This window comes from Rhincodon typus, chromosome 47, assembly GCF_021869965.1.
Source record: "Rhincodon typus isolate 14 chromosome 47, sRhiTyp1.1, whole genome shotgun sequence".
In the NCBI taxonomy this organism is placed as follows: Eukaryota; Metazoa; Chordata; class Chondrichthyes; order Orectolobiformes; family Rhincodontidae; genus Rhincodon; species Rhincodon typus.
The window spans coordinates 622,255-649,270 of record NC_063378.1 but is presented as its reverse complement, the minus strand read 5'-3'; the positions used below and the strand labels follow the sequence as shown (position 1 = coordinate 649,270).

Genomic DNA, 27,016 nt, shown 5'->3' with positions numbered 1-27,016 from the left:
ACCAAGAAGTCCATCAACAAACACATGGAACTAGATCCTATATATACACCACTGCGAAGGAAAACGGGAAATGAGGTGATCAAATCCAACGGACCCCAGAGTTTAAATACCAGGCAGGAAAACACAACAGCACTTCATCGGAGGCTGCAGTGATGATGTTACCCAGCAAGGTAATGAAATGTCTGCAAACTAACGAACCAACTCGGCGAGTGAACCAACCACAGCATCCACAACCCAAGCTATTCATGAACCTTAGAGACCTACGGGTGAAGTATGCTCAAATTGGCCTGGAAGTGGGAAAACTACGCCAAACAACAGAGTGCTATCCGCGAGCAACTCTACTTCTTACATGGATGCCCTCAGGAACCAGGTATTACCGCGCAGTCTGAGATACAAACCACCCCATCAACAACCCACATGCACATAGGACAGCAGAATACAATGGCTGCAGAATTGTAAAGGTAATGATCAATGATGCACTTAGCCAACTCCATAGGTGTGACAGAGAAATTACACGCCAAAAAACCCTATTCCTAGACGCTACCAACCTAGACTGGAAAAGAGACTTAGAACGAGCCATTAATGTTAGTCAACAGACAACAAGAACCAAGAAAAACACATACTGCAAGAATAATGAGCCAAACTAACCCACTTAAAAGACAACCATAGGCCAAACACTTGGATAAAAAACCTTTCAGACAGGAAACTAACAGACACAGAAAAAGCTCTTCTAATACATGGACTCAACTACAACCACAGAGACACTAACAAGACAGAACTTTTAGCCACACTAGAAGCCACACTGAAGACGAATGCCATCAATGAGGAAACACAACAAGCCATAAGACAGACAGTGGTCCCGGCACTAAGCAGAAGGAGCAAACTTGACACTCTCAACACATCAGGAAAGAAGGTCCTAGAAGACTGAGAAAAGACAAAAACATCATAATCCTACCAACGGACAAAGGGCGTATGACAGTAATACTAAACAAATGGGACTACCTCACTAAAGCACAGATACTACTAGCAAACACAAATACATACCTGCAAGTGCAAATAGACTCAACATCGCAACTGGGTAATAAAATAATCAACACACTAAAGAGACTCAAACAGACCAGAAAAATTAACAAAGCCGACTACCCAAAAATGAAACCTGAAGGGACAAACATCCCCCGATTCTATGGCCTCCCAAAAGTACACAAATCGGCAGTACCCCTCAGACCCATAGTCTCCCTCCCAGGCACACCAACATTCAAGTTAGCCAAGGAGTTACAGCGAAGACGAAAGCCCCTCTTCAGCAAGTCACCCCACTCAATCCACTCAGCCCAGGAGTTCCTCAAGTCCCTCAAAGATATAAGAATAGATGATGATGATACCATGTCAATCCTATGCCAACTGCTAACTCGAACCAAAGACCCCTTACCTGCTATGGACAGAACCAACACAATATACAAAATTCCATGCAAGGACTGTGACAAACATTACATTGGACAGACAGGAAGAAAATTGGCCACAAGAGTACATGAACACCAACCAGCAACAAAAAGATACGACCAATACTCACTCATCTCCATTCACACAGAGAAGGAGAACCATCAATTTGATTGGGACAACACCAGGATCCTAGGACAGGCCAAACAGAGACAAGGACAGGAATTTCTAGAGGCCTAGTTCTCCACCAAGAAGGCCATTAACAAACGTGTGTGTTTGTGTGTGTGTGAGAGTGGGTGGAGAAAGATTGTGTGTGTGTATGTGTGAGAGAGCGAGAGAGAGAGTGAAGAGGCTAGAGACAGAGAGAGTGTGTGTGAGGGGGGAGAGAGAAAGTGTATACGTGTGTATGTATGTATTTGTGAGGGGGGAGAGAGAGTGTGTGTGTGTCTGAGGAGGGGAGAGAAAGTGTGTTTGTGTGGGGGGGACGTAGTGAAAGAGAGAGTGAGTGTGTGAGAGAGGGGAGAGAGAGAGAGAGAAAGTGAGAGACACAGAGTGTGTGTGTGTGTGTGTGTGGGTGAGTGTATGTGTGTATGAGAGAGAAGGGGGCACAGAGAGAGAGTATGTGTTGGGGGGCAGAGAGAGAAGGAGAGGAGTGAGAGTGTGTGTGTGTATGAGAGAGAGAGGGCAGAGAGAGACAGTGTGTTGGAGGGCAGAGAGACAGAGAGAGGGTGCGTGTGTGTGAGACAGAGGAGTGAGAGAGAGTGAGTGCAAGTGTATGAGAGAGAGGCGGAGAGGGAGGGTGTGTGTGAGAGGGGTAGTGAGAGTGAGTGTGTGTGAGGTGGGGAAGGAGAGAGTGTGTATTTGTGTGTGTGTGAAAGTGAAGGGGGGTTACTGAGAGAGAGTGAGTATTTGAGTAAGAGAGAGGGAAGAGAGTGTTTATGTGTGTGAAGGAGAGAGATAGATTGTGCGTGTGTTGAGAGAGATTGAGTGAGGGAGGTGTGAGAGAGAGTGAGTGTGTGTGAGGGGGGGGAGAGAGCGATCGAAAGAGAGAGATGTGTTTGCGAAGGGGGAGAGAGTGTGTGTCTGAGAAGGGGGAGAGACAAAACGTGTCTGTGGGAGTGGGGGCCAGTGAGAGAGGGGGAGAGTGTATGTCTGTGAAGGGGAGAGAGAGACTGTGTGTGGACAGACAGTGAGTGAGCGAGAAAGTGAGTGTGTGTGAGGAGAGAGAGTGTGTGTGGCTGAGAAGGGGAAGAGAGAAAATGTGTGCTTGTGTATGGGGTGGTAATGAGAGAGAGAGCAAGTGTATTTGTGTTTCTTTATTCATTGACGGGTTGAGGGTGTTGCTGGTTAGGCAGCATCTCTTACCCATCCCTAATTGCCCAGAGGGCAGTTAGGAGTCAACCATGTTGCTGTGGGTCTGGAGTCACACGTAGGCCAGACCAGGTAAGGACGGCAGTTTCCTTCCCTAAAGGACAGTAGTGAACCAGATGGGTTTTTCCTCACAATCGACAATGGATTCACAGTCATCATTAGATTCTTAATCCAGATAATTATTGAATTCAAATTCCAACATCTGTTATGGCAGGATTTGAACCCAGGTCTCCCGGACATTATCTGGGTCTCTGGATTAACATACCAGTGATAATACCACTAGGCCATCATCTCCCCAAGTTTGTATGTGCGACGTTATACTCTTCTAGGGATTCACTCCATTCCTGTTATTTATACCTGACATACGCTTCCTTCTTTTTTTGACAGATCCTCAATTTCTCCAGTCTTCCAGCATTCCCTCCACCTACCAGCCTTGCATTCACTCTATCAGGAACATACTGTCTCTGGACTCTTGTTAGCTTATTTTTGAAGGCCTCCAACTTTCCCGCTTCCCCTCTACCTACAAATATCAACCCCCCACCATCAACTTTTGAAAGTTCTATACTAAAAAAAATGGCCTTCATCCAATTTGGAACTTCAACTTTTAGATCAGGTCTCTCCTTTTCCATCACTATTTTAAAACTAATAGAATTATGATCACTTACCCCAAAGGGCTTCCCCACTGACACCTCAGTCACTTGCCCTGTCTTATTTCCCAAGAGTGGGTCAACTTTTGATCCTTCTCTAGTAGGTCCATCCACAGGCTGAATAAGAGAATTTTCTTGTGCACACTTAACAAATTCCTCTCCATCTTACTCCTTAACACTATGGCAGCCCCGGTCTATGTTTGGGAAGTTAAAATCCCCAACCATTACTAACTATTAGACTAACAAATAACCAAGATCTCCTTAACCCCCTTCTATTAGTTATTAATTATTAGATTATTATTATTAGACTGCTATTAAACTAGAAACTCAGCAAAACGTTCTGAGGTGTTCAAGTCACACCCCAGTAGATGGCAGAATTTTCTACCAGGAAATAAATACGGAAGGAAGGGATAGAGAGACGGAGAGAGGAAGGAAGATTTTTTTTCTGAAGAAGGGTCTAGGCCCGAAACGTCAGCCTTTCTGCTCCTCTGATGCTGCTTGGCCTGCTGTGTTCATCCAGCTCTACACCGTGTTATCCAAGATATTTTCCTGTTGGATTCTGTCAACAACTGGTCTCTGACAAATTATTGGAGATAAAAGTTCAGGTATCAGACCCAGAATATGAACATGCCCTTCGGTCCAAATTGTCCATGCTGACCAGATATCCTAAACTGATTTAGTCCCATTTGCCAGCATTTGGCTCATATCCCTTTAAACCCTTCCAATTGGTGTACCCCTCCAGATGCCTTCTAAATGTTCTAATTGTACCAGCCTGTGCCACCTCTTCTGGCAGTTCCAACATTTCACAGTGGAAAACCGCAATGACCTAATCAGAAGACAAACACAGCACACAACCGATAGAGTACCCCTCGTTGTTCAGTACTTCCCCGGAGCAGAGAAACTACGTCATGTTCTTTGCAGCCTTCAACATGTCATCAATGACAATGAGCACCTCGCCAAGATCATTGCTACACCTTCACTTCTCACCTTCAAACAACCACCAAACCTTAAACGGACCATCACTCTCAGCAAATTACCTAGCCTTCAGGACAACATCAACCACAACACCACACCACCATCGCACTTGGGAGCACCACCTGCCACGTACACAGCAGATACTCATGTGATTCAGAGATAGTAGAAATTGCCGATGCTGGAGAATCTGAGATAACAAGGTGTAGAGCTGGATGAAGACAGCAGGCCAAGCAGCATCAGAGGAGCAGGAAAGCTGACATTTTGGGTCTGGACCCTTCTTCAGAAAAGATCTCTACCTTGTGATCTCAGATACTCATGTGACTTGGCCAATGTTGTCTACCTCATATACTGCAGGCAAAGGGTGCCCCAAGGCATGGTATAAAGGCAAGACAACCTAGACACTATGGCAAAAGGTGAGTGCAACAATCGCTGGACAGGAATGTTCCCTCCCAGTCAGGGAAAACTTCAGCAGTAAAGGACATTCATCACTGATCTTTGGATAAGCATCCTCCAAGGCAGCCTTTAGGATACACAACAATGCAGAATCGCTGAGCAGAAACTGATAGCCAAGTTCCGTACCCATGTAGGTGGCCTCAACCGTGATCTTGGATTCATATTGTGCTACAAGTAACCCCACCATACTGTTCTATATGTGTAAAATTTTTCTTAGTGTCCTGTTTTGACATAGAATAGTATAGCACAGAAACAGGCCCTTTGGCCCACCATGACTGTGCTGACCATGATGCCATTCCAAATTAATCCCATCTGCCTGCTCATGGTCCTCTGTTCCCTGATGACTTGTTATGATCTCTCTACCTTAATTAGTTTGTACAATTTTGGATTACTTGTTACTTTGGTTAGACCCTCAGCATGTGACTCTTATAGCTATCATGCTATTCCAGCCATTTGTGATAACAAGGAGTAGATCTGGATGAACACAGCAGGCCAAGCAGCATCAGGGGAGCAGGAAAGCTGACATTTCGGGTCTGGACTCTTCTTCAGAAATGGGGGCGGGGAAGGGGATTCTGAAATAAATAGAGAGGGAGGGGGAGGTGGATGGAAGATGGATAAAGGAGCAGATGGGTAGAGAGGAGACGGACAGGTCAAGGAGGCGGGGATGGAGCCAGTAAAGTTGAGTGTAGGTGGGGAGTTAGGGTGGGGGGTTGGTCAGTCAAGGGAAGACAGACAGGTCAAGGAGGTGGGGATGCGGCTGGTAAGTAGGAGGTGGGGTGGGGGTTGAGGTGGAAGGAGTGGATAGATGGGAGAAAGGACGGACAGGTTAGGGAGGCGGGGATGAGCTGGGTTGATTTTGGGATGCGGTCAGGGGTGGGGAGATTTTGAAGCTTGTGAAGTCCACATTAATACCATTGGGCTGCAGGGTTCCCAAGCAAAATATGAGGTGCTGTTCCTGCAACCTTCAGGTGGCATCGTTGTGGCACTGAAGGAGGCCCAGGATGGACATGTTGTCCAAGGAGTGGGAGGGGGAGTTGAAGTGGTTCGCAACTGGGAGGTGCAGTTGTTTGTCGCGAACCGAGTGTAGGTGTTCCACAAAGCGGTCTCCAAGTCTCCGCTTGGTTTCCCCGATGTAGAGGAGGCCACAACGGGAACTGCGGATACAGGTGAACATCTGTTTGATGTGGAAGGTTTACTTGGGGCCTGGGATGGGGTGAGAGGGGAGGTATAGGGGCAGGTTGCAGGGAAAAGTGCCGGGGGTGGTGGGGCTGGTGGGGAGTATGGAGCGGACAAGAGAGTCATGGAGAGAGTGGTCCCTCCAGAAGGCAGATAAAGGTGGGGAGGGAAAAATGTCCTTGGTAGTGGGGTCAGATTTCAGGTGGCGGAAGTGGTGGAGGATGATGCATTGGATCCGGAGGTTGGTGGGGTGGTATGTGAGGATGAGGGGGATTCTGTTTTGGTTGTTATTGCGGGAAGGGGGTGTGAGGGATGAATTGCGGGAAACGCGAGAGATGTGGTCAAGGGCGTTTTCGACCACTGTGGAGGGGAAGTTGCGGTCCTTGAAAAACGAGGACATCTGGGATGTCCGGGAGTGGAATGCCTCATCTCGGGAGCAGATGCAGTGGAGGCGAAGTAATTGGGAATAGGGAATGGCATTTTTGCAGGAAGGTGGGTGAGAGGAGGTGTATTCTAGGTAGCTGTGGGAGTCAGTAGGCTTGAAATGGATATCGTTTTCGAGCTGGTTGCCAGACATGGAAACAGAGAGGTCTAGGAAGGAGAGAGAGGTATCGGAGATGGTCCAGGTGGACTTAAGGTTAGGGTGGAAGGTGTTAGTGAAGTGGATGAACTGTTCGAGCTCCTTGTGGGACCATAAGGCGGTGCCGATACAGTCATCGATATAACGGAGGAAGAGGTGGGAGATACGGCCAGTGTAGCTTCAGAAGAGGGATTGTTCCGCGTATCCTACAAAGAGGCAGGCATAGCTTGGGCCCATGCAGGTACCCATGGCCACCCCCTTTGTCTGTAGGAAGTGGGAGGAATTGAAGTAGAAGTTGTTAAGGGTGAGGACGAGTTCAGCTAAGCGGACAAGGGTGTCATTGGAGGGAGACTGGTCGGGCCTGTGGGGCAGGAAGAAGCAGAGGGCATTTAGGCTATCTGCATGGGGAATGCAATTATATAGGGACTGGACATCCATGGTGAAGATGGACAGCCATTTGATTTGTTTCCAGCACCACGTTATTTTTAATTTTTTGTAATTATCTCTCTGCCTCAATTAATCGGATTATAGGTTTTCCCTTCACTTGCTATTCAGCTGTTGATACTTTACTCACACTGTCTGACACTTTTGATCACCTGCAGAGACTTATTATTCAGCCTGTCGACACTCCACTCACTCCGTTTGTAAGATCTTTTGAACTCTCTGCTTATAAATTATGTGCCTGTGTGCTTCTCATCACTCCATCTGACGAAGGAGCTGTGTTCCAAAAGCTTGGGGTTTCAAATAAACCTGTTGCCAGGACTCAAGGGACTGAGTTATCGGGAGAGGTTGAACAAGCTAGGAATTTTCTCTTCAGAGCGTACGAGACTGAGGGGGGATGTTATGGAAGGGTATAAGATCATGAGAGGCATGGATAGGGTGAATGCACTCAGTTTTTTTGCCCAGGACTGGGGAATCAAGGACTAGATGGCATCAGTTTAAGGTAAGAGGGGAAAGAATACATGGGAACTTGAGGTGCAATTTGTTTTACACAGAGGGTGGTATGTATATGGAATGAGCCGACAGTGGAAGTGGTTGAGGCAGGTACATTAACAACATTTAAAAGGCATTTGGACAAATACATGGATAGGAAAGGTTTAGAAGGATATGGGCCAAGTGCAGGGAAATGCGATTAGTATGGATGGACATTTTGGTCGGCACAAACCAGTTTGGGCCAAAGGGCCTATTTCCATGCTGTAGGACTCTATGACTCTGTTGGACTATAACCTGGTGTCGTGTGACTTCTGACCTGGTTTTGAAATCAATCACCATGGGGACAGTGAACTAGATCAGGAGAGATGCATTCTCTGCTTCTGTTCAGGAACTCGGACCACTTCCTTACATTTTTTTAATTCTAAAAACATACTTTGTTCATAAAAAAGTCTTTGTATATATACTTTTTCACAAAAACAGTTTGGTTCTGTACAGTTGCATATCAAGTTAATAAACAAAACATTGGACTTTAACTCTATCCAAAAAAACCAAAGACTTCACTTACACTTACAATACTAATATTTGTATATATTTGACACACTAGGAGGGTCCGATAACTGAACGGACCCCCATTTACCTTGAGCAGGAAGATCTCAGATAGTTGTCTTTCCCCACTTTGGCTTGGCAGCAGCTGCCCCAGTCTTTATAGCACATAGTCCTGGATCTTGGAATGTGCCAGTCTGCAGCACTCAATTGGCTTAACTCCATGTTCTGGAAGATTAGTAGTTCTGGGCAGACCAAAGAGCATCTTTCATCGAGTTGATAATCCTCCAGGTTCCATTGATGTTTGTCTCAGTATGCGTCCCGGGGAACAGACTGTGTAACACAGAGTCCCGCATCACGGAGCTGCTCAGAACAAACCTTGACACAAACCACTTCACCTCCTTCCAGACTTCATTTACAAAGGCACATTCCAGAAGATGCGTTACAGTGTCAACAACCCCACAGCCACTTCGATGGCAGCATGCAGTGGCACAGGCTGACCGGGCATACGTACAGGATCTCACATGTAGTGCCCTTTGCACCACCAGCCAAGTGATATCTTGGTGCTTGTTGAAAAGTTTTGGTGATGAGGCATTCTGCCAAATGACTCTGACAGTCTGCTCAGGAAACCACGCAACAGGATCCACCCTCTCCTTTTCCCACAGGGTCTCGAGGACACTGTGTACTGACCACTTCCTGATGGACTTGTGGTCAAAGGTGTTTTTTTTTGCAAATTTACCCATGAACGACAGGTCATAGAGTCATAGAGTAATACAGCATGAAAACAGGCCCTTCAGCCCAAACTGGTCCATGCTGACTGTGGTGCCCACTCAGCTAGTTCCAATTGCCTGCATTTGGTCCCTATCCCTCTAAACCCTTCGCATCCATGTACTCATCCAAATGATTTTTAAATTTTGCTATTGTACCTGCCTCAACCACTTTCTCTGGCAGTCCGTTCCATATACGCACCACTCTCTGTGTGAGGAAGTTGCCCCTCAGGTCATTCTTAAATCTTTCCCCTCTCACCTGAAACCTACACCCTCTAGTTTTCAATTCCCCACCCCTGGGAAAAACAAAATATGCATTCATCCTATCTATGCCCGTCTTGATTTTATACACCTCAATAAGGTCACCCCTCATTCTCCTGTGTTCCAAGGAATAAAGTCCTATCCCGGTCAACCTCTCCCTTTAACTCAGGTCTTCTAGTCCTGGCAACATCCTCGTAAATCTTCTTTGCACACTTTCCAGTTTAATTATGTCTTTCCTATAACAGGGTGACTAAAACTGTACACAATACTTCAAGTGCGGCCTCACCAACGACTTATACACCAACTGTAACATAACATCCCAACTCCTACACTCAATGCCTCGACTGATGAAGGCCAGCATGCTAAATGTCTTCTTCACCACCCTGTCCAGCTGTGACACCGTTTTCAACGAACTACGTACTTGTACTCCTAGGTCCCTCTGTTCCACAACACTCCTCAGGACCTTACCATTTACTATATAAGTCCTACCTTGATTTAACTTTCCAAAACGCAACACCTCACTCTTATTTGTATTGAATTGCATTTGCCAATCCTCCACGCACTTCCTCATCTGATCAAGATCCCTCTGTAATTTTTGATAACCTTCTTCACTCTCAACGATACCTCTTAATTTTGTATCATCCACAAACTTACTAATCATGCCTTGTACATTCACATCCAGATCATTTATGTAAATAACGAATAATAAAGGTCCCAGCGCCAACACCTGTGGCACTCTATTAGTCACAGGCCTCCAGTCCAAGAAACAACCTTCAACCATCAATCTTTGCTTCCTACCATCGAGCCAATTTGGAATCCAGTTAGCTAGCTCTCCCTGGATCCTATGCGACCTAACCTTCATGATTAGCCTGTCATGTGGGACCTTGTCAAAGGCCTTACTGAAGTCCATACAGACAACATCCACTGCCCTACCCCCATCTATCCTCTTGGTTACCTCTTCAAAAAAGTTTAAAAGAATTGTCAGACATAACTTCCTGCGCACAAATCCATTCTGACTTTATCAGACTTGACTATCCAATAGTTGATTGATCCTGTCCCTCAGTATCCTCCCCAATAGCTTGCTTACCACTGATGTCAGGCTCACTGGCCTGTAGTCCCCTGGCTTGCCTTTGCTACCTTTCTTAAACAATGAAACAACATTAGCCAACTTCCAGTCTTCCGGAACTTCTCTACAATGGCCTCTGCAATTTCTTCCCTAGCCTCCCACAATGTTCTAGGATGGACTTGATCAGGCCCAGGGGATTCATCCACCTCAATGTGCTTTAAGGCTGCAAACACCTCCTCTCTGGTAATGTGTATGCAGTCCAAAACATCCCTACTGGTTTCCCATATTTCCGTAGCATCCATAGTTCTCTCCTCAGTAAAAATCTCCCCCAGCTCCTGTGGCTCCACACATAGATAGCCATGCTGATCTTTAAGGGGACCTATTCTCCCCTAGTCATCCTTTTACTCTTAATATAATAAATCCCCAAAACCTCTTGGGATTACCTTTAACCTTATCTGCCTTTGAAATGCGCACCTACACTTTTTATAGTCATCTAGGGATTCACTTGAGCCTGACAGCTTAAACATAATGTATGCCTTCTTCTTTTTCCTCACCAGAGCAATGATATCACTCATCAGCCAGGATCCCTAAACCTGCCAGCTTTTCCCTTCACCCTAACAGGGACATACTGTCCCTAGACTTTTGATATCACAGTTTTAAAAGCCTCCCATGTCAGACGTTCCTTTTCCTTCAAACAGACTCACCCAATCAACATCCACTAGATCCTGCTTAATGGTCCCAATATTGGCCCTACTCCAGTTTAGCACCTTAACTTGTGGACCAACCCTATCTTTTTCCATTAACTATGTTAAAACTAAGAGAGTTATGTCACTGGACCCAAAGTGTTCTCTGACTGACACTTCGTCACTTGCCTGACCTCATTTCCTAAGAGGAGGTCCAGTCTTGCACCGTCTCGAGTAGGGCTCTCTACATATTGATTTTGAAAACTTTCTGGACACATTTGACAAATTCCACTCTTTTACACACTGGTGGCCCTGTCAATATAGGGGAAATTAAAATCTCCAACCAATACAATTCTAGTATTCCTTTAGGTATCTGCAATCCCTCTACACATCTGCTCCTCTAGTACCCGCTGGCTATTTGGAGATCTACAATACAGTCCCAACAGAGTGACCATCCTGTTCTTGTTTCAAAGTTCTAACCATACGGCCTCATTTGCTGACCCCTTAAGAATATCCTCTCTAAGCACTGTTGTTATGTCCTCCCTTTTGAAAACAAAAGGACAACTCCCCCTTCTTGTTTACTTGTACTTCTGTCACACCTGTAACTTCCGTACCCTAGAACATTGAGCTACCTGCTCTCACCCATGTTTCTGTTATGGCTACAATATCCCAATCCCCAATGACAATCCATCCTCTGAGCTCATCTGCCTTAACAGTTAGGCCTTGTGTGTTGAAATAAATGCACTTTAAACCAGAAGTCTTTACCCCTCCCTTTACTTTGGCCCTGTCTATCCTGAATAGTGAACTTGGTCTCAATGGCTAATGTATTTTCCCCTGAATTCTCGATGGCCCTTCTGTTATTCAGAGTCTCTTCCCAGTGACTGGGAAAAAGCCCTCCCGGGTAACACTAGCAAATCTCCCCTCGAGAATATTGGACCCCCTCCTGTTCAAGTGCAATCTTCCCTCTTGTACAGGTCACCTCTACCCCATAAGAGATCCCAATGATCCAAGAACTGAAAACCCTGCTCCCTACACCAGCTCCTCAGCCATGCATTCATCTGGCCTACCTTTCTATTTCTATCCTCACTGGCAAGTGGCACTGGGAGTAATCTGGAGATCGTTACCCCTGAAGTCCTGCTTTTTAACTTCTTACCTAACTCCCTATACTCATTTCAGAGGACCCCATCCCTTTGTCTACCTCTGTCATTTGTACTGATGTGCACAATGACCTCTGGCTGTTCACCCTCCCCCTTCAGAATGTTCTGCAACTGCTCAGAGATATCCTTGACCTTGGCACCCGGGACACAACACACCATCCTGGTGTCTCTTCTGCAGCCTCACAAATCAGCCTGTCACCCTCACAAATAAGTCTCCTTTCATTATAGCTCTGTCTGACTGCACCCTTTCCCTCTGAGCCTCAGAGCTGGTCACAGTGCCACTGACCTGACTACTGCTACCTCCCAACAGCATCCAAAGCAGTCTACCTGTTATTGAGGAGAATGACCACAGGAGAACCCTGCACAATCTGTCTTCACCCCTTATCTCTTCTGGTGGTCACCCAGCTCCCTGCAGCCTACACTTTAGGAGTGACCACTTCACTATAGCTGTTTTCAATGAGGTTCTTTGCATCCTGGATGATCTTGAGTGCTTCCAGTTCCAGCTCCCTTTCCCTAACGCAGTCTGTCCGGAGGTACAGCCAGGTGCACTTCTTGCAGGTGTAGCCACCAGGGAAACTGGAAGTCTTCCTGATCTCTCACATCCTGCAAGAGGAGCATACCACTGCCCTAACTGCCTTCAGTCGAGACAGAATGAAAGTAGAGTTTAAGAACCCTTATCTGCACTCGTGCTCAGTCTCCTCACACCAAAACCACTTGTGCAAAGGCCTCAGCATTACCAATCTATCACTGGCCTACTCTCTTAATGGTTGCTCCCTTGTACACCTTTACCTTGCAGAGCCCCCTTTTATTTTTTGGTCAGGGGCGGCAGATCAGTGGGAAACATTAATGCAGTGTTACACATTTGGCCATACCTTGACATCAGGTTCTGTCTGACCTGCTGTACAGTCATGATGTCTGTGGCAATGTCTCCAATAATTCTGCTGTGATAACTCTCAGCCGCCCTCTGATTCACTGCTGAGGTGATACAGAACGGTCCAAATACTTGGAGCGTTCGCGGCAGCGAGGCCAGTCCCATCCTCTGCAACACCAGGGACAGGTAGAACCTCAGTGTGTAGTGACACTTCGTGTTTCCGTACTGAGGGTCTATGCACAGCTTGATGCAGCTGCACACAAAGGTAGCCATCAGGATGGGGGTAATGTTGGGTAAGTTCTCGTCCTCACCCCACCTTTATCCAGAGTTTTGTACATGGAGTCCCTGCAGAGTTGGTCTATCTTAGGTTTCCTGAGGAAGTAGATGGATCAGGTGACTGAAACAGCGGAGTTGCGGGGAACGGGCCAGACCTGTGTTATATACCAACAGAGAGAGTGCCTCACACCTGACGGAGAGGGAGTGGTACTTCCAAAAGACTGCTTTACTTCTGCTTTACTTTGGCGATGCGCTGCTCCCAAGATTTTGTGCATGCCGCGGCCCCTCCGAACCATATTCCCAGCACCATCCGGAAATCTGTCCTTACAGTGAAGGGGATAAAGGATCGATCGGCCCATTTCCCAAAGAACATGCTCTTGCCTTGATTTACCTTGTCCCCCGAGGCCAGTTCAATCCAGTCGCAGATGCTCATGAGTCTGTGCGCTAACAGCGGATCAGAGCAGAAAACAGTGATGTCATTCATGTACAGGGAGGCTTTGACCTGCAGGCCTCCACTGCCTGGAATAGTCACCCCTCTCAGGCTCACATCCTTCCTGATGGGCTCAGCAAAGGATTCGATACAGCACACAAACAAGGCAGGAGAGAGTGGGCAGCCCTTCCTGACTCCGGATCTGATCGGGAGCCTTTCTGATTCTCACCCATTGATTGAGACTGCGCTAACCATGCCGGTGTAGAGCAGTCGGATCCAATTGCAGACTGCCTCCCCAAAGCCCATTTTGGAGAGCACGTCCCACTTGTATGTGTGCGATATCCTGTCAAAGGCCTTTCTCCAAAAGCTGATGATGCAGGCATTCACACCCCTGTGCTGGACATAGGTGACTGTATCCCTGAGGAGCACGGGACTCTCAGAGATCGTCCTGCCCGCTACAGCACAGGTTTGGCCGGGGTGGATCACTGATCCCAGAGCAGACCTGACCCTTGCACAGAATTTTTTAGTCTGCATTCAGCAATGATATTGGCTGCCAAATTCTAATTTCCTCCCTCTCTCCCTTCGGTTTGTAGATGAGGGTGATGATACCTTTCCGTGTGGATTCGTACATGGTATCTATCAGAAGCGTACTGTCGTACAGCTTCAGCAGGTCCCAACCAGTCAAGTCCCACAGAGCCGAATACAATTCGGCTGTTAAGCCGTCACTTCCAGGAGTTTTATTCTTTTCTAAGGAGTCGAGCGCCTTGGTCAGCTCATCCAGGGAGAACGGCTGGTCCAGCATCTCTTGTGTGCTGTTGTCTAAGAACTCCGTGATAGAGAACAGGAATGACGGGGAGCCTGCACTGTCTGTGGGCTTTATGTTGTACAGTCTGGTGTAAAAGGATTTGCTGATCCTCAGGATGTCAGACTGAGATGATGTTACTGAGCCATCTTCTTCCTTCAGGCTGCTGAGCACGCAGCTGTCCCTATGAACCTTCTGGAAGAAGGAATGCAAGCACGTCTCATCCTGCTCCACAGTGCGGACCCTGGACTGGAAGGTTATCTTGGATGCGCCCCCTCTCCCCCCCGCAATCATCTGCAGCAGGAGTAGGTTCTGAATGGCTTTTTTGGAGTTTGGACAGTTTTCCCCATCTCTCTCTCTCTCTTTCTCTCTCTCTCATGTACGCACGTTCTGAATGCCTTTGAGGATGAAGAACCTATTGATGTTCCCTTGACTGTTTCCCACAAGCCACATCGAGACTCAAGGTGGGGCTTCATGGTTCTCCAACGTGTGTTATCCCTTTTGAGCTCCTCAATGTTTTCTGGGGTCAAATGTTTCCCATTCAGCTTCCACATTCCTTTGCCAGCCCGCTGGTTGTCCAGTAGGTGACAGTTGGCCAGCAGGAGGCAGTAGTCAGAGAAGAATGCCAGCTGGATTTGACTGAGAATGAGCAGGACACAAACAGGAAATCTATCCTTGAATGAATAGACCTGTCTGACTGTGACCAGGTGTGTCCCGCCAGGAGGGGTGCTGAGACGTCGTGCAGCTTAGCGACTTCAACCATTTCCATCAGGAATGTGCTGTCCGGTTTGCAGTCAGCTTCTCCGGATTTTCCCTCTGCATCGATGATGCAGTTGAAGTCTCCAGCCTGGACATTGCCCGCAGGGGTGGGAGCTGCAGAATGGCCAGCCGGTCACTCCTCTTCACCGGGGCACACACATTAATTAGTCTTAGGGGAACGTTTCTGCACGTAATGTCTGCTACGAGGACATGCCTGCCCACCCACCTCTTTTGGAGATGGTGAAACTGCCTCCTCGCAGCAGAATACCCAGGCTGCAGGAATGGCTATCGTTTCCCCTGACCAAAACCGAAGGCCCATGGGTGTATACACTCAACCAACCTCTGTAGCTGCTGATGTGCCGTATCACACACTCTTGCAGAAACAGGAGGTCTGTTTTGACATTGACCAGCTCAATCAATGTGGAAACACATCGCACTGTAGATTTAATGCCGCGCCCGGCAATTATAACACTGATTATGAGAGTTTATAGAATTACCTGAGGACCCAATGTCTGTTCACCCACGGTCTCATCACTGGGGGACTCCCTGCATCCTCTGCAGTGTGGCTGAGCTGGTGGACATACTCAGCACTGAGTTGTCTGTCCTGGCCAACCCTTTGGCTGGGGTGGGGTTTGTCCTGCTCCAGTGATGTCGCGGTGAGAACAAAACCGGGGTGGGAAGGGGTCAGGTTCTGAGTCTGACAGAGGGGCCGTCGTGGTCTACTCCTGATTCGGAGCGTTGCTGCTCCCAGCTGCCCAGAGCTGTGGTGCGGTGGACACCCCCTGATTCCCAACGGTTGTGAGGTTGGGCTTCACTGGGCCGCTCGGAAAGTCCAGTGTTTCCGGGTTGGGCAGTGCACCTCTCTTTCTGCCCCATGGTGCTGTGCTTCTTTTTCTGTTGGTGGCCATCCCTCTGCATGTCATCATCAGAGGAGCTACTGGTGTGTCAATTGTGCAGCTGCCTCTTTCCATTTTGCTGTGGGCCTGTGGTGTTTTCCTTTTCCAGTTGTTTCTCACCGGTGTCCACTCCCTCACCTCCTTCATCTCCTGCTCTTCCACTGACTCCGGCTATTCAGCTGGAGGTTTGGTTGGTTGCTGTGCCTCTGCGCTGGCTAGCTTTTCCTCCTCTCCGGCCTGCCCCTCCTTCTGGGTGCCCCTTTTTAACTTTTCTTGCTGGACGGTGGCATTTTCTTGTCCTTTAGGGCTGGCATTGCCACTTCTGGCCATCTGAGTGTATGTGCCCCCCCCAACACACACCCTGCCTTTCTTAGGGACGCCTTGTTCAGGTGGCCTGTTTCCCCACACAGTTTGCAGCTCTGGGACTCCTTGCAGTCCTTAATCGGATGGCCCTTCCTGTTTGCAGTTCATAGGTTCGGCACACTCTCGGCTGCCCCGTCTACATCAGGTAACCTCAGCTCCCCTCAGATCGCAAAGCTGGATGGTGGTGGAGGATGCGCCCTCTGACATCCACCTCCAGGGTCACCTTGACCTGCCACCTGCTGGTCTAGATTCTGAAGGGGTCCACTACATCGGTGCTGCCTTCTTCTACCTGTACGTACCTTCCCAGGAACATCAGGACATCTGCCAGTATATGGGGGTTGTCCGTATGGAATATAACAACTTGGCTCCTCTGTGCAGGGACAATGAACAATGGGGCCACAGCCAGGACAGAGAGGGACCCTTACCTCTTTCCTCCTCAAATACCTTCAGGAGATGCTTACATTGTTTCACTCTCCAAATGGTTAGGTCAAAGTACCCCCGGTGGTAAAACCCTGCAGACAGAAAATATCTGCTGCAGGAGGACTCTCTTCACGAAAAAGGTCTGGTTGACTGGCGATTCTTCCTCCACTATCTTCACCGTCACTCTGCCTGTATTGTGCCATAGCTCTGGTTGGCTGGTCACTAAATTGGCACTAGGCCAAAGCCAGCATAAATATCCACCAATAGCAGCTCAGCTCCACCGATGATCCTCCAAGTTCTGCTCACAATCCAGCGACGATCTCAAGATCTTCCAGTGATAAAGATTCTTAGCTCAGACGCTGGATCAAAGTGCCAGATAAGTCTGCCCTTAACCATCTTTCAATCACACTGGGGGATAAATGCTGGCCAAGTGCATTGCTCTGACCTCCTGTGTGTGTGTGAGAGAGAGAGAGAGAGACACACACACACACACACACACAAGATGGGACAGGCTGTACATTCCAAGATATCAGCCCAGGGGAATGGGTGTCCCGCCCCCACCTTCCCTGACATTCCCAACCAGTCCCCGCGCCCGCCCCTCCCCGAGGGCCTCCTGTTCTGAAATCTCGAGACAAAGATGAAGGTGGCATTCCTGTCTCTCGCTCTCCTGCTCCTGTTCCCCGCTGGCCCCCAAACTGTGGGTGAGTAGTCGAAGTTCTGAGGTTATCCTGTATTTATTACCCCTCTTGCCCCCCCCATATTAAAACTGGCTCACCCCCTTCTGGGGGGAAAGGGAGGGCAAGACGTACCCAGAACCTTCCCCCTTCCCCACCCTACGGGATCTGTCGCTGGTCGGCTCCAGGTCTCAATTGTCCCGTCCCCAATTGCCCCAGAGGGGCAGTTCCGAGTCACTGAGAGGGGCTGGTGTCACGGGGAAGTGATGCCAGGTTTCCGTTCCCCCCTCGCCCCACGAGCGAATATTTGAGCCCCAATCGGCAGCAGCTGTGTTTAAATTCACCTCTAATCCCCTCAGTAAATGTTTTTTACTGAGTTCATTTTTCACTCTGAGCCCCATGGGCTGGGATTCAGACCCACCTCCCATAGGGGCGAGAGTGGGTAAGGAGTGGTGTCTGTGGATTACAAGTCGAGTGATATTACCATAACTCTGCTCCCCACGGTCAGGGAGGGGCCAGTTCGGATAGTTCCTGCTCCCGGTCACTGCTGACAGTTTGTGTGTGTGTGTATCCCTGTACATGTCCATATGTGTGTGTCCGTGCGTATGGTTGTGTAGGTGTGGGTATGTATGTGAGTTTGTGTGTGGAGTAATTTGACAGGGAGTGATTTGGTATTTCTTGTTCTCCATCACTCCTGCCAGTTATGAGTTACTTTAAGCGCTTCTGCCTGTCTGCACTAGTTTCTGCAAGTGTGTGATCTTATCTGTGTGTATAAATATGTCAGAACACCAGATTATAGTCCAACAGATTTATTTGAAAACACAAGCTTTCAGAACCTTACTTCTTCAGGTGTTAGTGAGAGAGGTAGCCTCAGCCAAAGAATTGAAAAGTAAAATATCAAAGGTCATAAAATGCATGCTAGGTGTGAGGCCTTGTTTAGAATCGTTTTGTGTTTTGGTTTGGAGTCAGATGGATTTTTGTTTCTAAACTGGAAATTTACAAAATGCCACGTTGTCTGACTGTCTATAGATTGTGTGCTTTTTGAACAAAATCGACTGTATCTGCAAATACAAATTCACCCAATAGATTCACATGTGTGTTTGTGTGTGTACATATGTGTGGAGGGGGAAGAGAGCATGCGTGGTGTGTGAGAGGGGGGAAGAGAGAGAGAGAGTGTGCGTGTATTTGAGAGACTGTGTGTATGAGAGAGGATTTGTGTGTATGTACACGCGTGTGTGTGAGTGTACAGTGTGGTGGGTCACCTGTAGTGCGACACGAACCCAAGACCCCGGTTGAAGCTGTCCTCATGGGTACTGAACTTGGCTATCAGCCTCTGCTCAGTGACTCTGCGTTGTTGTGTATCCTGATGTCCACCTTGGAGGACATTTACCTGAAAATCAAAGGCTGAATGTCCTTGACCACTAAAATGCTCCCCCACTGGGAGCGAACATCCCAGTGTCTGGCAATTGTTGCGCAATATCCATTCATCCGTTGTCATAGTGGCTGCATGGTCTCTCCAGAATACTATGCCTCAGGGCATCCTTACCTACAGCGTAATGGATAGACAACGTTGACCAAGTCACATGAGCATCTGCCGTGTACGTGGTGGGTGGTCCCACGTGTGACAGTAGTGTCCATGTCGAAGATCTGGCATGTCTTGCAGAGGTTACCATGACAGGGCTTGATAGTGTGGTCGACGTTGTCCTGAAGACTGGGTAGTTTGCTGCGATCAATGGTCTGTTTAAGGTTTGGTGGTTGTTTGAAGGTGAGAAGTGGGGGCATGGGGAAGATCTTGGCGAGGTGCTCATCGTCATCAACAATGTGCTGAAGACTGCAAAGAACATGGTGCAATTTCTCCACTCCCTGAAAGTACTGGACAGCAGAGGATACCCTATCGGATGTATCCCATGTCTGTCTTTTGAGGTGGTCATTACAGTTTTTCGCTCTGGCACATCAGAACTGGTGATCAATGAGTTGAGCATCGTATCCTGCTCCTATGAGGATGTCCTTCAACACCCCCAGGTATCTGTCTCATTCCTCCTTATCCGAAGAGTTTCTGTAGGGCTGTTTTAATATGTTTAGAGTGGAAGCTAGAAAAGTACAGCATCATGAGGTTATCCAGTGGGCTAACGCCCTTCAACCGGATGAGATCGAAGTTCTCAGCCGAAGACCCAATTTCTGCCCCAACACCAAAATGGACCCCATTGGTCCCGTGGCAGAAACAAAGGAATTCATCAGACGAATGAGAGTCCAGGATTTCTTCAAGATGTCAGCAGCGAGCCCAATGAGACAACCAATGAACCGAATCAGTCGATAGAGAGATGCATTGGGGAGTGGGCAAAGAAGGACTCACATTGAACCCCTCCAGAGGGCCATTGCCTGGGGCTTGACAGGCATGCTCAATCCATCAGAGAAAGCATGAACGCCAGATTTATCATGTGCACTCACAAGGTAGCACACACCATCACCCAGGCACAACGTAATGTTATTCGTGCCCTCAAGACCAATCACAACATTGTCTGCTGGCTTGATGACAAAGGAAGAGCCAACTTCATACAGAACAGAACGGGCTACTGCAAGGGGAGCATACCAACAGCTGAACAACCAGGAACAATACAGACAACTACCTGCCGATCCGACCAAAGGACACACCCGGCAACTGTGCAGACTGGTCAAGACTTTTGATCCAGTTCTTCAGAGTACCATAAGCACTCTCATTCCGCACAATTCCCATGTAGGGGACTTCTACTGCCTTCGAAAGATGCACAAAGCTAACACATCAGGACGTTCCATCATATCAGGCTTTGGGACCCTGTGTGAGAACCTCTCTGGCTATGTCAAGGGCAGCTTGAAACTCATTGTACAGGGAACACCCAGCTTCTGTCACGACACTGCAGATTTCTTACAGAAACTTGGCACCCACAGACCAATCAAACCAGGAAAATTCCTCATCATAATGGAGGTTTCAGCACTCTACGACAGCATCCCCCATGATGACAGCATTGCTGCAATAGCCTCAGTACTTAATACCACCAACTGCCAATTTCCAGACGCCATCCGACAACACATCCGCTTCATCCTTGACCATAACATCTTCACCTTCAGCAGCCACTTCTTCATCCAGACACACGGATCAGTCATGCGGAACCACATGTGCTTCCCAACGTGTCAACATTTTCATGCACAGGTTTGAACAAGACTTCTTTGCTGCACAGAACCTCTGACCAACACTATACACCAGAGACAGAGACATTGATGATATTTTCTTCCTTTGGACTCATGCTGAGGAATCACTGAACAACTACATAGAGATACCAACAAGTTCCACCCCACCACGAGACTTACCATGGACTACTCTTTACAATCAATCTCACTCTTGGACACACGCATCCCCATCAGGGACGGACACCTCAATACCTCAATCTAAGGCAGGCCTACGGATAACCTCATGATGCTTCACATCTCTAGTTTTGACCCTAAACATTTTAAAACAGCCTTTCCCTACAGACAAGCCCTACCAATACACACGATCTGTTTGGACGAGGAGGAATGCTACAGACACCTGAAGGTGTTGAAGGACGTCCTCATAGGAACGGGATACAATGCTCAACTCATCAATCACCAATTCAGACATGCCACAGCGAAAAACTGTAATGACCTCCTCAGAAGACAGATACAGGATATGACTGATAGGGAAACCCTTCATTGTCCAGTACTTCCCGGAAACAGAGAAACCACGCCATGTTTTCGTAGCCTTCAGCATATTATTGATGACCATGAGCACCTTGCCAAGATCTTCACGACGCCTCCACTGCTCACCTTCAAACAACTGTCAAACTTTAAATAGACCATTGTTTGCAGCAAACTACCCAGCCATCAGGACTACATGAACCACAACACTATCCAACCCTGTCATGGTAAGCCCTGAAAGACATGTCAGATCTTCGACATGGATACTACCGTCACACATGGCAACACCACCACGTTCACAGCAGATACTCAGACAACGTTGGCTGAGTTATATATCTCATACAGGCAAGAATGCCCCGAGGCATGGTATATTGGCAAAACCATGCAGATGCTACGACAACAGATGAATGGACACTGCGCAACAATCACCAGACAGGGATGTTCCCTCCCAGTCGGGAACACTTGAGCTGTCAAAGACATTTGGCCTCGATTTTCTGTTAAACGTCCTCCAAGGTGGACTTTGGGATACATAACAACACAGAGTCAAGTTTGGTCCCCATGAGAACAGCCTCAACCAGGATATTGGGTTCATGTTGCACTACAGGTAGCCCCACCACACTCTATACACACTCTCACACACACACGCACTCTCATTCTCACTCACACTCACACTGTCTTCAAGCGCGCACACGCACACGCACACGCACACACTCTTCCCCCACCTTCACAAACACACACAAGTACACACACATGCACACGTATACACACACATAGTCTCTCTTGCGCATGCACACGAGCACGTACACACACACATACACATGAATCTATGGGGTGAACTTGCATTTGCAGATACATTCTATTTTGTTCAAAATGTACACAGTTTGTAGACAGTCAGCCAATGTGGTGTTTAATAAATTCCTACTTTCAAAATAAAATCAATCTGACTCCAAACCAAAACACAAACATTCTAAACAAAGCCTCACACCTAACATACATTGTCTGTCCTAAAATATCACCTCCTCTTTACACATGATAAAACCTTTAGTTCCCTCAGTGCAGTCATTTAGAGGGATTTAGGGATTTACATATACATATTGATCAATTAAAACCTTCTAACTGATTAAAGATTTAACAGCATCTTAGGTTTGTGTAATACATCCTCATTAGTGGTGTGATCCTGTGATGTTTAGTTTTCAATTCTGTGTCTGATACCTCTCTCACTAACACCTGAAGGAGGAGTAAGGCTTTGAAAGCTTGTGTTTTCAAATAAACCTGTTGGACTATAACCTGGTGTCGTGTGATTTCTGACCTTGTCCACCCCAGTCCAACACTGGCACCTCCACATCATATTTACGTTTGTCAGTCGGTGTGTCTCCCTGCGCATATTTGTGTGTCACTGTCTCTGTGTGTGCTTGTTTCTGTGTGTTTGTGTTGGGACGGTAGTATGTGATTCTGTGTGTGTCCATATATGTCTGCATTTTTTGTGTGTGTGTGTGTGTGTGTGTGTGTGTCAGAAAAAGTAAGATCTACAGCAAAAAAAAGGTTCTTCGGCCCATCAAGTCTGTACCAGTCAATAACAGCCACCTCACTATTCTCTAATTCCACTTTCGAGCACTTGGCCCACAGCCGTGACATTGCAAGTGCATACCTAAACCCTTCTTCAGTGTGATGAGGGTTTCTGTCTTTCCTACCCTCACAGGCAGTGATTCCAGATTCCCCACCACATTCTGGGTGGGAACATTTTTTTCTCATATTCCCATCTAAACCTCCTGCCCCTCACCTCAAATCTATAGCCCCCTGGTCATTGATCTTTCCATCAGGGGAGGAAGGTTTCTTCCTGTCTGCTGTATCTAGGCCTCTCACAATTTTATACCTCTCCATTGCATGCCCCTCTCAATCTCCTCTGCTTTGAGAAAGATAACCCCAGTCTGTCCAAACTCTCCCTCTGCACTCTCTCTCCCAGTGCTATCACATTCCTCCAAATAATGTGGGTTCTGGGACAGCACGCAATAATCCACTGTGTGACCTAACCAACGGTTTATACCATTCTGGCTTCACGCTCCCCTGGCCTTAAACTCTACACCTTGGTGGATAAAGGGTGAGTTGCCTCGAGTCACTCAATATTTTCAAAGACCTACCAAGCCTTGCTGTTCCTGAGTTTAAGTGAGAGGTGGTCAGCAGACTCCTGCTGGTCCATTGCTATATCTCTGCCCTGCAGAAACAGAGACAATCACATCTGGAATAGGCCAATTGGCCCCTTGATCCTGCTCCCCCATTCAATCTGATAATCGCTTACCGTCCAACTCAGTCCCCTCTCCCCCACTCTCTCCCTTTAGTCCCTAACTCTATATTTAATTCATTCTCAAAAACATTCAATGTTTTGCCCACGATTGCTTTCTGTGGCAGAGAATTCTATAAGCTCCCCACTCTCTGGGGGAAGATATTTTTCCTCATCTCAGTCCCAAACAATCTAACCAGTATCCTTAGACTCTGGGCCCTGGTTCTGGACTCCTGGGTCATGAGTAACATCCTTCCTGTGTTTTCCCTGTTAGAATTTTATGAGTTTCCATGAGATCCCCTTCTTCATTCTTCTAAACTCCCATGAATGTAGTCCTAACAGCTCCAGTCTCTCTTCATGCATCAGACCTGCCTTCCCAGGAATCAATCTGGGAAACTTTTGCTGCATTCCCTCCATAGCCAGAATGTCCTTCCCCAGATAAGGAGACCGAAATGGTACAGACAATACTCCAGGAATAGCCTCACCAGTGCTGTCTTGAATCATTCATACCCTGCCTGGATTTAGTTTAACACACCAGACTTAGACCCAACTTTCCCTCTCTCAAACAATGGGAAATTTTGCTGACATGCTTCCTACATTTACCCCTGTCTAGTTCCAGTGCCATTTCTAACCCTGTCCGCTTCTGAATTTCAGAGACACGCACATGGAAGTGTGAATACATCGGCGGGACATGCAGTATGACAACTTGTGCCCCCAGCTACAAAACAGAGATAGCATTTTGTGATGACAATTCCAATTGCTGTTATCCCTGATGGAGAAGCAAGTGGGACCTGACCGCCCGGGATCCCAACTGGGAAAATGTGGACTGACTCGGTGTAATTGGGAGATGGAGGGCGAGGAGGGGTAGATGTGCAATTCTCTCTGTCCCAGAGCCCAACCCCAGCACCCCCATTCCAATCTCTGCCTAATGCTCCCCACCCCCCTCGCAATAAAACTGTCAGCCCTCTGTCTCCGTTCTGTCTCTATGTCTTGCTTCTGTGAAATGGGATCTTCCTTGCTCAGTGGTTGCAGGAGGGGATGCTGAGGCTAATGGGCAGGGACAGTCTGCAGAAGTTTCATTCAAAGGGATCTTCAGATTTCAGGGAAAGTCCCAGGGGATCGGGAAAACAGCCAATGTTACAGCCCTCGCCGATGAAGGGGTGAATGGGTCAATGATAGGGAGGTTAGTTTCAGTCTGGTATTGTGAAAATATAAAGAGTCTATTTTAAAGAATGTAGGGGCAGAGTGTTTGGAAAAACTGTGAGCAGTGGTGTGCCACAAGGATCAGTGCTGGGTCCACTGTTGTAGTCATTTATAGAAACAACTAGATGAGAGTATAGGAACCGTGGTTAGGAAGTTTACGGACGACACCAAAGCTGGTGGTAAAGTGGGACAGTGAGGAACGTTATCAAAGAATACAACGTGATCATGGTCAGCCAGGCCAAACTACCCTCTCCGTGCCCCCAAATACACACCGCCCAGAAAATTAACTCCTTCGTTCATTGTTGCTCCATTTCATTCCCATCTTTTTTCCAATCCCTCTCATCTTTACCTTCCCAACTGGGTTAGCCTTTCCTACTGGTGGGACGAGAAATCCCCAGTGGTATTATCACTGGAGTATTAATCTGGGGACCCGGGTTCGAATCCCGCCATGGCAGATGGTGGAATTTGAATTCAATAAAATCTGGAATTAAGAATCCAATGATGACCATAAATCCATTGTCAATTGGCAGGGAAAAACCCAGGTGGTTCACTAATGTCCTTTAGGGAAGGAAACTGCCATCCTTACCTGGTCTGGCCTACAAGTGATGCCAGACCCACAGCAATGTGGTTGACTCTTAACTGCCCTCTGGGCAATTAGGGATGGGCAATAAATACTGCCTAGCCAGTGACACCCTCATCCCATGAATGAACTAAAAAAAAGATCAGGACGTTGGTAGTAAGGTATGATCTCGTGAGGGTCTCTGGTGTAGGACCAATGAGGTATCAACATGACCCTACCTCTCTCTGATTAAAGCACATTTGAATCTGAGGTCTGGCTAATCCTAAACTGCGAGCGTGAGATTATTAAAGAACAGACCTGAACTTCACACTTGGTTTTTGCTCCCAGTTCCTGCTGCTCTTAGTGAGTGAACTGTCCCTTTAACCATTCCAAGGTGTGGCCAATTTCAATGAGCCTGGGGAATGATGAACTACAGTGTGCTGTGTGTGTTTATAATGAGCGCCTGTGCTCCAGGAGCTCACTGTGTCTGTGAGGAGAAGGGAAAAGAATGAGGAAGGGGCTGCCTTTTCTCCTTGGGATCCTGGCGCTGATGCAGGCCATCGCTGCTGGAGGAGGGATGAGTGCAAGGCACTTGCTTGGATGTGAGGAGATCCCTCTGTATTTACAAGAACCTTCTGAAGAAGAGGTGGAAACTATCCAATGCATCCTGTGGTGACACTCATGTAAATTGAGGCTCAATATGTGTCTGAATCTGACCCAACAATCAATGTTCAGTAATCCTTAAAATGTGATCCATATGCAAGTCATCAGTCACTGTGTTGGAAGTTCCAACGTGTTTGTTTATGGTCCAGCCTCACCTCATATCCCCCAAGGAGTTAGACTGACTTGTTGAATATTTCTCACTTTCCGTGGGGAGGGGTGGTGTAACTCCATAGTCAACACCATCCAGGGAGGGGCTTCTTCCCGATGGGGCTGACCATCAATGACTGAGAGTGGTGAGAAAATGGGCTGAGGAGAGGGGGCTGCCTCTATTGGAGCCCGTCCTACAGCCCCCACCTCGCCCCCGTCAATGCGCCACTCACAGCAAGTCAAAGACACTTAGAGACAGGTACACACAGATATTCACATACACACAGACACACACACGTACAGAAACAAACTAAAGACACAGTCGGGGAGATGGATTGCCTCCAGAAAAGGTAGGAGAAGGAGGCAGGTAGTGCCGGAGTCTGCTGTGGATATCCCCGTCTCAAACAAGTGTACCATTTTGGAAAGTGGAGGGTATGAGGGACTCTCAGGGGGATGTAGCACTGACAGCCAGGTTTCTGGTGCCAAGACTGGCTTTACTGCAATGGGGGCTACTTTAGCTTCTAAGCGATCAATTGTGATAGGGTACTCTCTAGGCAGAGGCACAGACAGAAGTTTCTGTGGCCACCAACGAGACATCAGAATGGTGTGTTGCCTCCCTGGTGCCAGGGTCAAGGATATCTCAGAGAGGGTGCAGAATATTCTCAAAGGGGAGAGGGATCAGCAGGAGGTCGTTGTTCACATTGGTACCAACGACATAGGATGAGATTCTGAGGAGAGCATATAGGAAATTAGGCAGGAATTTAAAAAGTAGATCCTCAAGGGTAGTAATATCTGGATTATTCCCTATGCCATGAGCTGGTGAGAGTAGGAATAGGAGGATAGAGCAGATGAATGCATGGTTGAGAAACTGATGTAGGGGAGAAGGATTCACATTTTTGGATCATTGGAATCTCTTCTGGGGTAGAAGTGACCTGTACA

At 47.6% G+C, this 27,016-nt stretch overlaps 1 protein-coding gene and 1 long non-coding RNA gene across 2 annotated transcripts in view; one reads left to right on the top strand and one right to left on the bottom strand.

The window, feature by feature from the left end:
- Nucleotides 1-14,425, bottom strand: part of LOC125487919 (myelin-associated glycoprotein-like) — a 40,192-nt gene extending 25,767 nt beyond the window's left edge. The window contains 2 exon segments of the mRNA XM_048620559.1: nucleotides 13,435-13,637; nucleotides 14,233-14,425. Of these exon segments, the coding sequence (XP_048476516.1) occupies nucleotides 13,435-13,637; nucleotides 14,233-14,425 (396 nt within the window).
- Nucleotides 14,426-17,185: 2,760 nt separating this feature from the next.
- On the top strand, nucleotides 17,186-24,476 carry LOC125487943. Its single transcript, XR_007266159.1, has 2 exons — nucleotides 17,186-17,564; nucleotides 24,160-24,476. It is a non-coding gene; the product is annotated as an uncharacterized LOC125487943 (long non-coding RNA).
- Nucleotides 24,477-27,016: the final 2,540 nt, after the last annotated feature.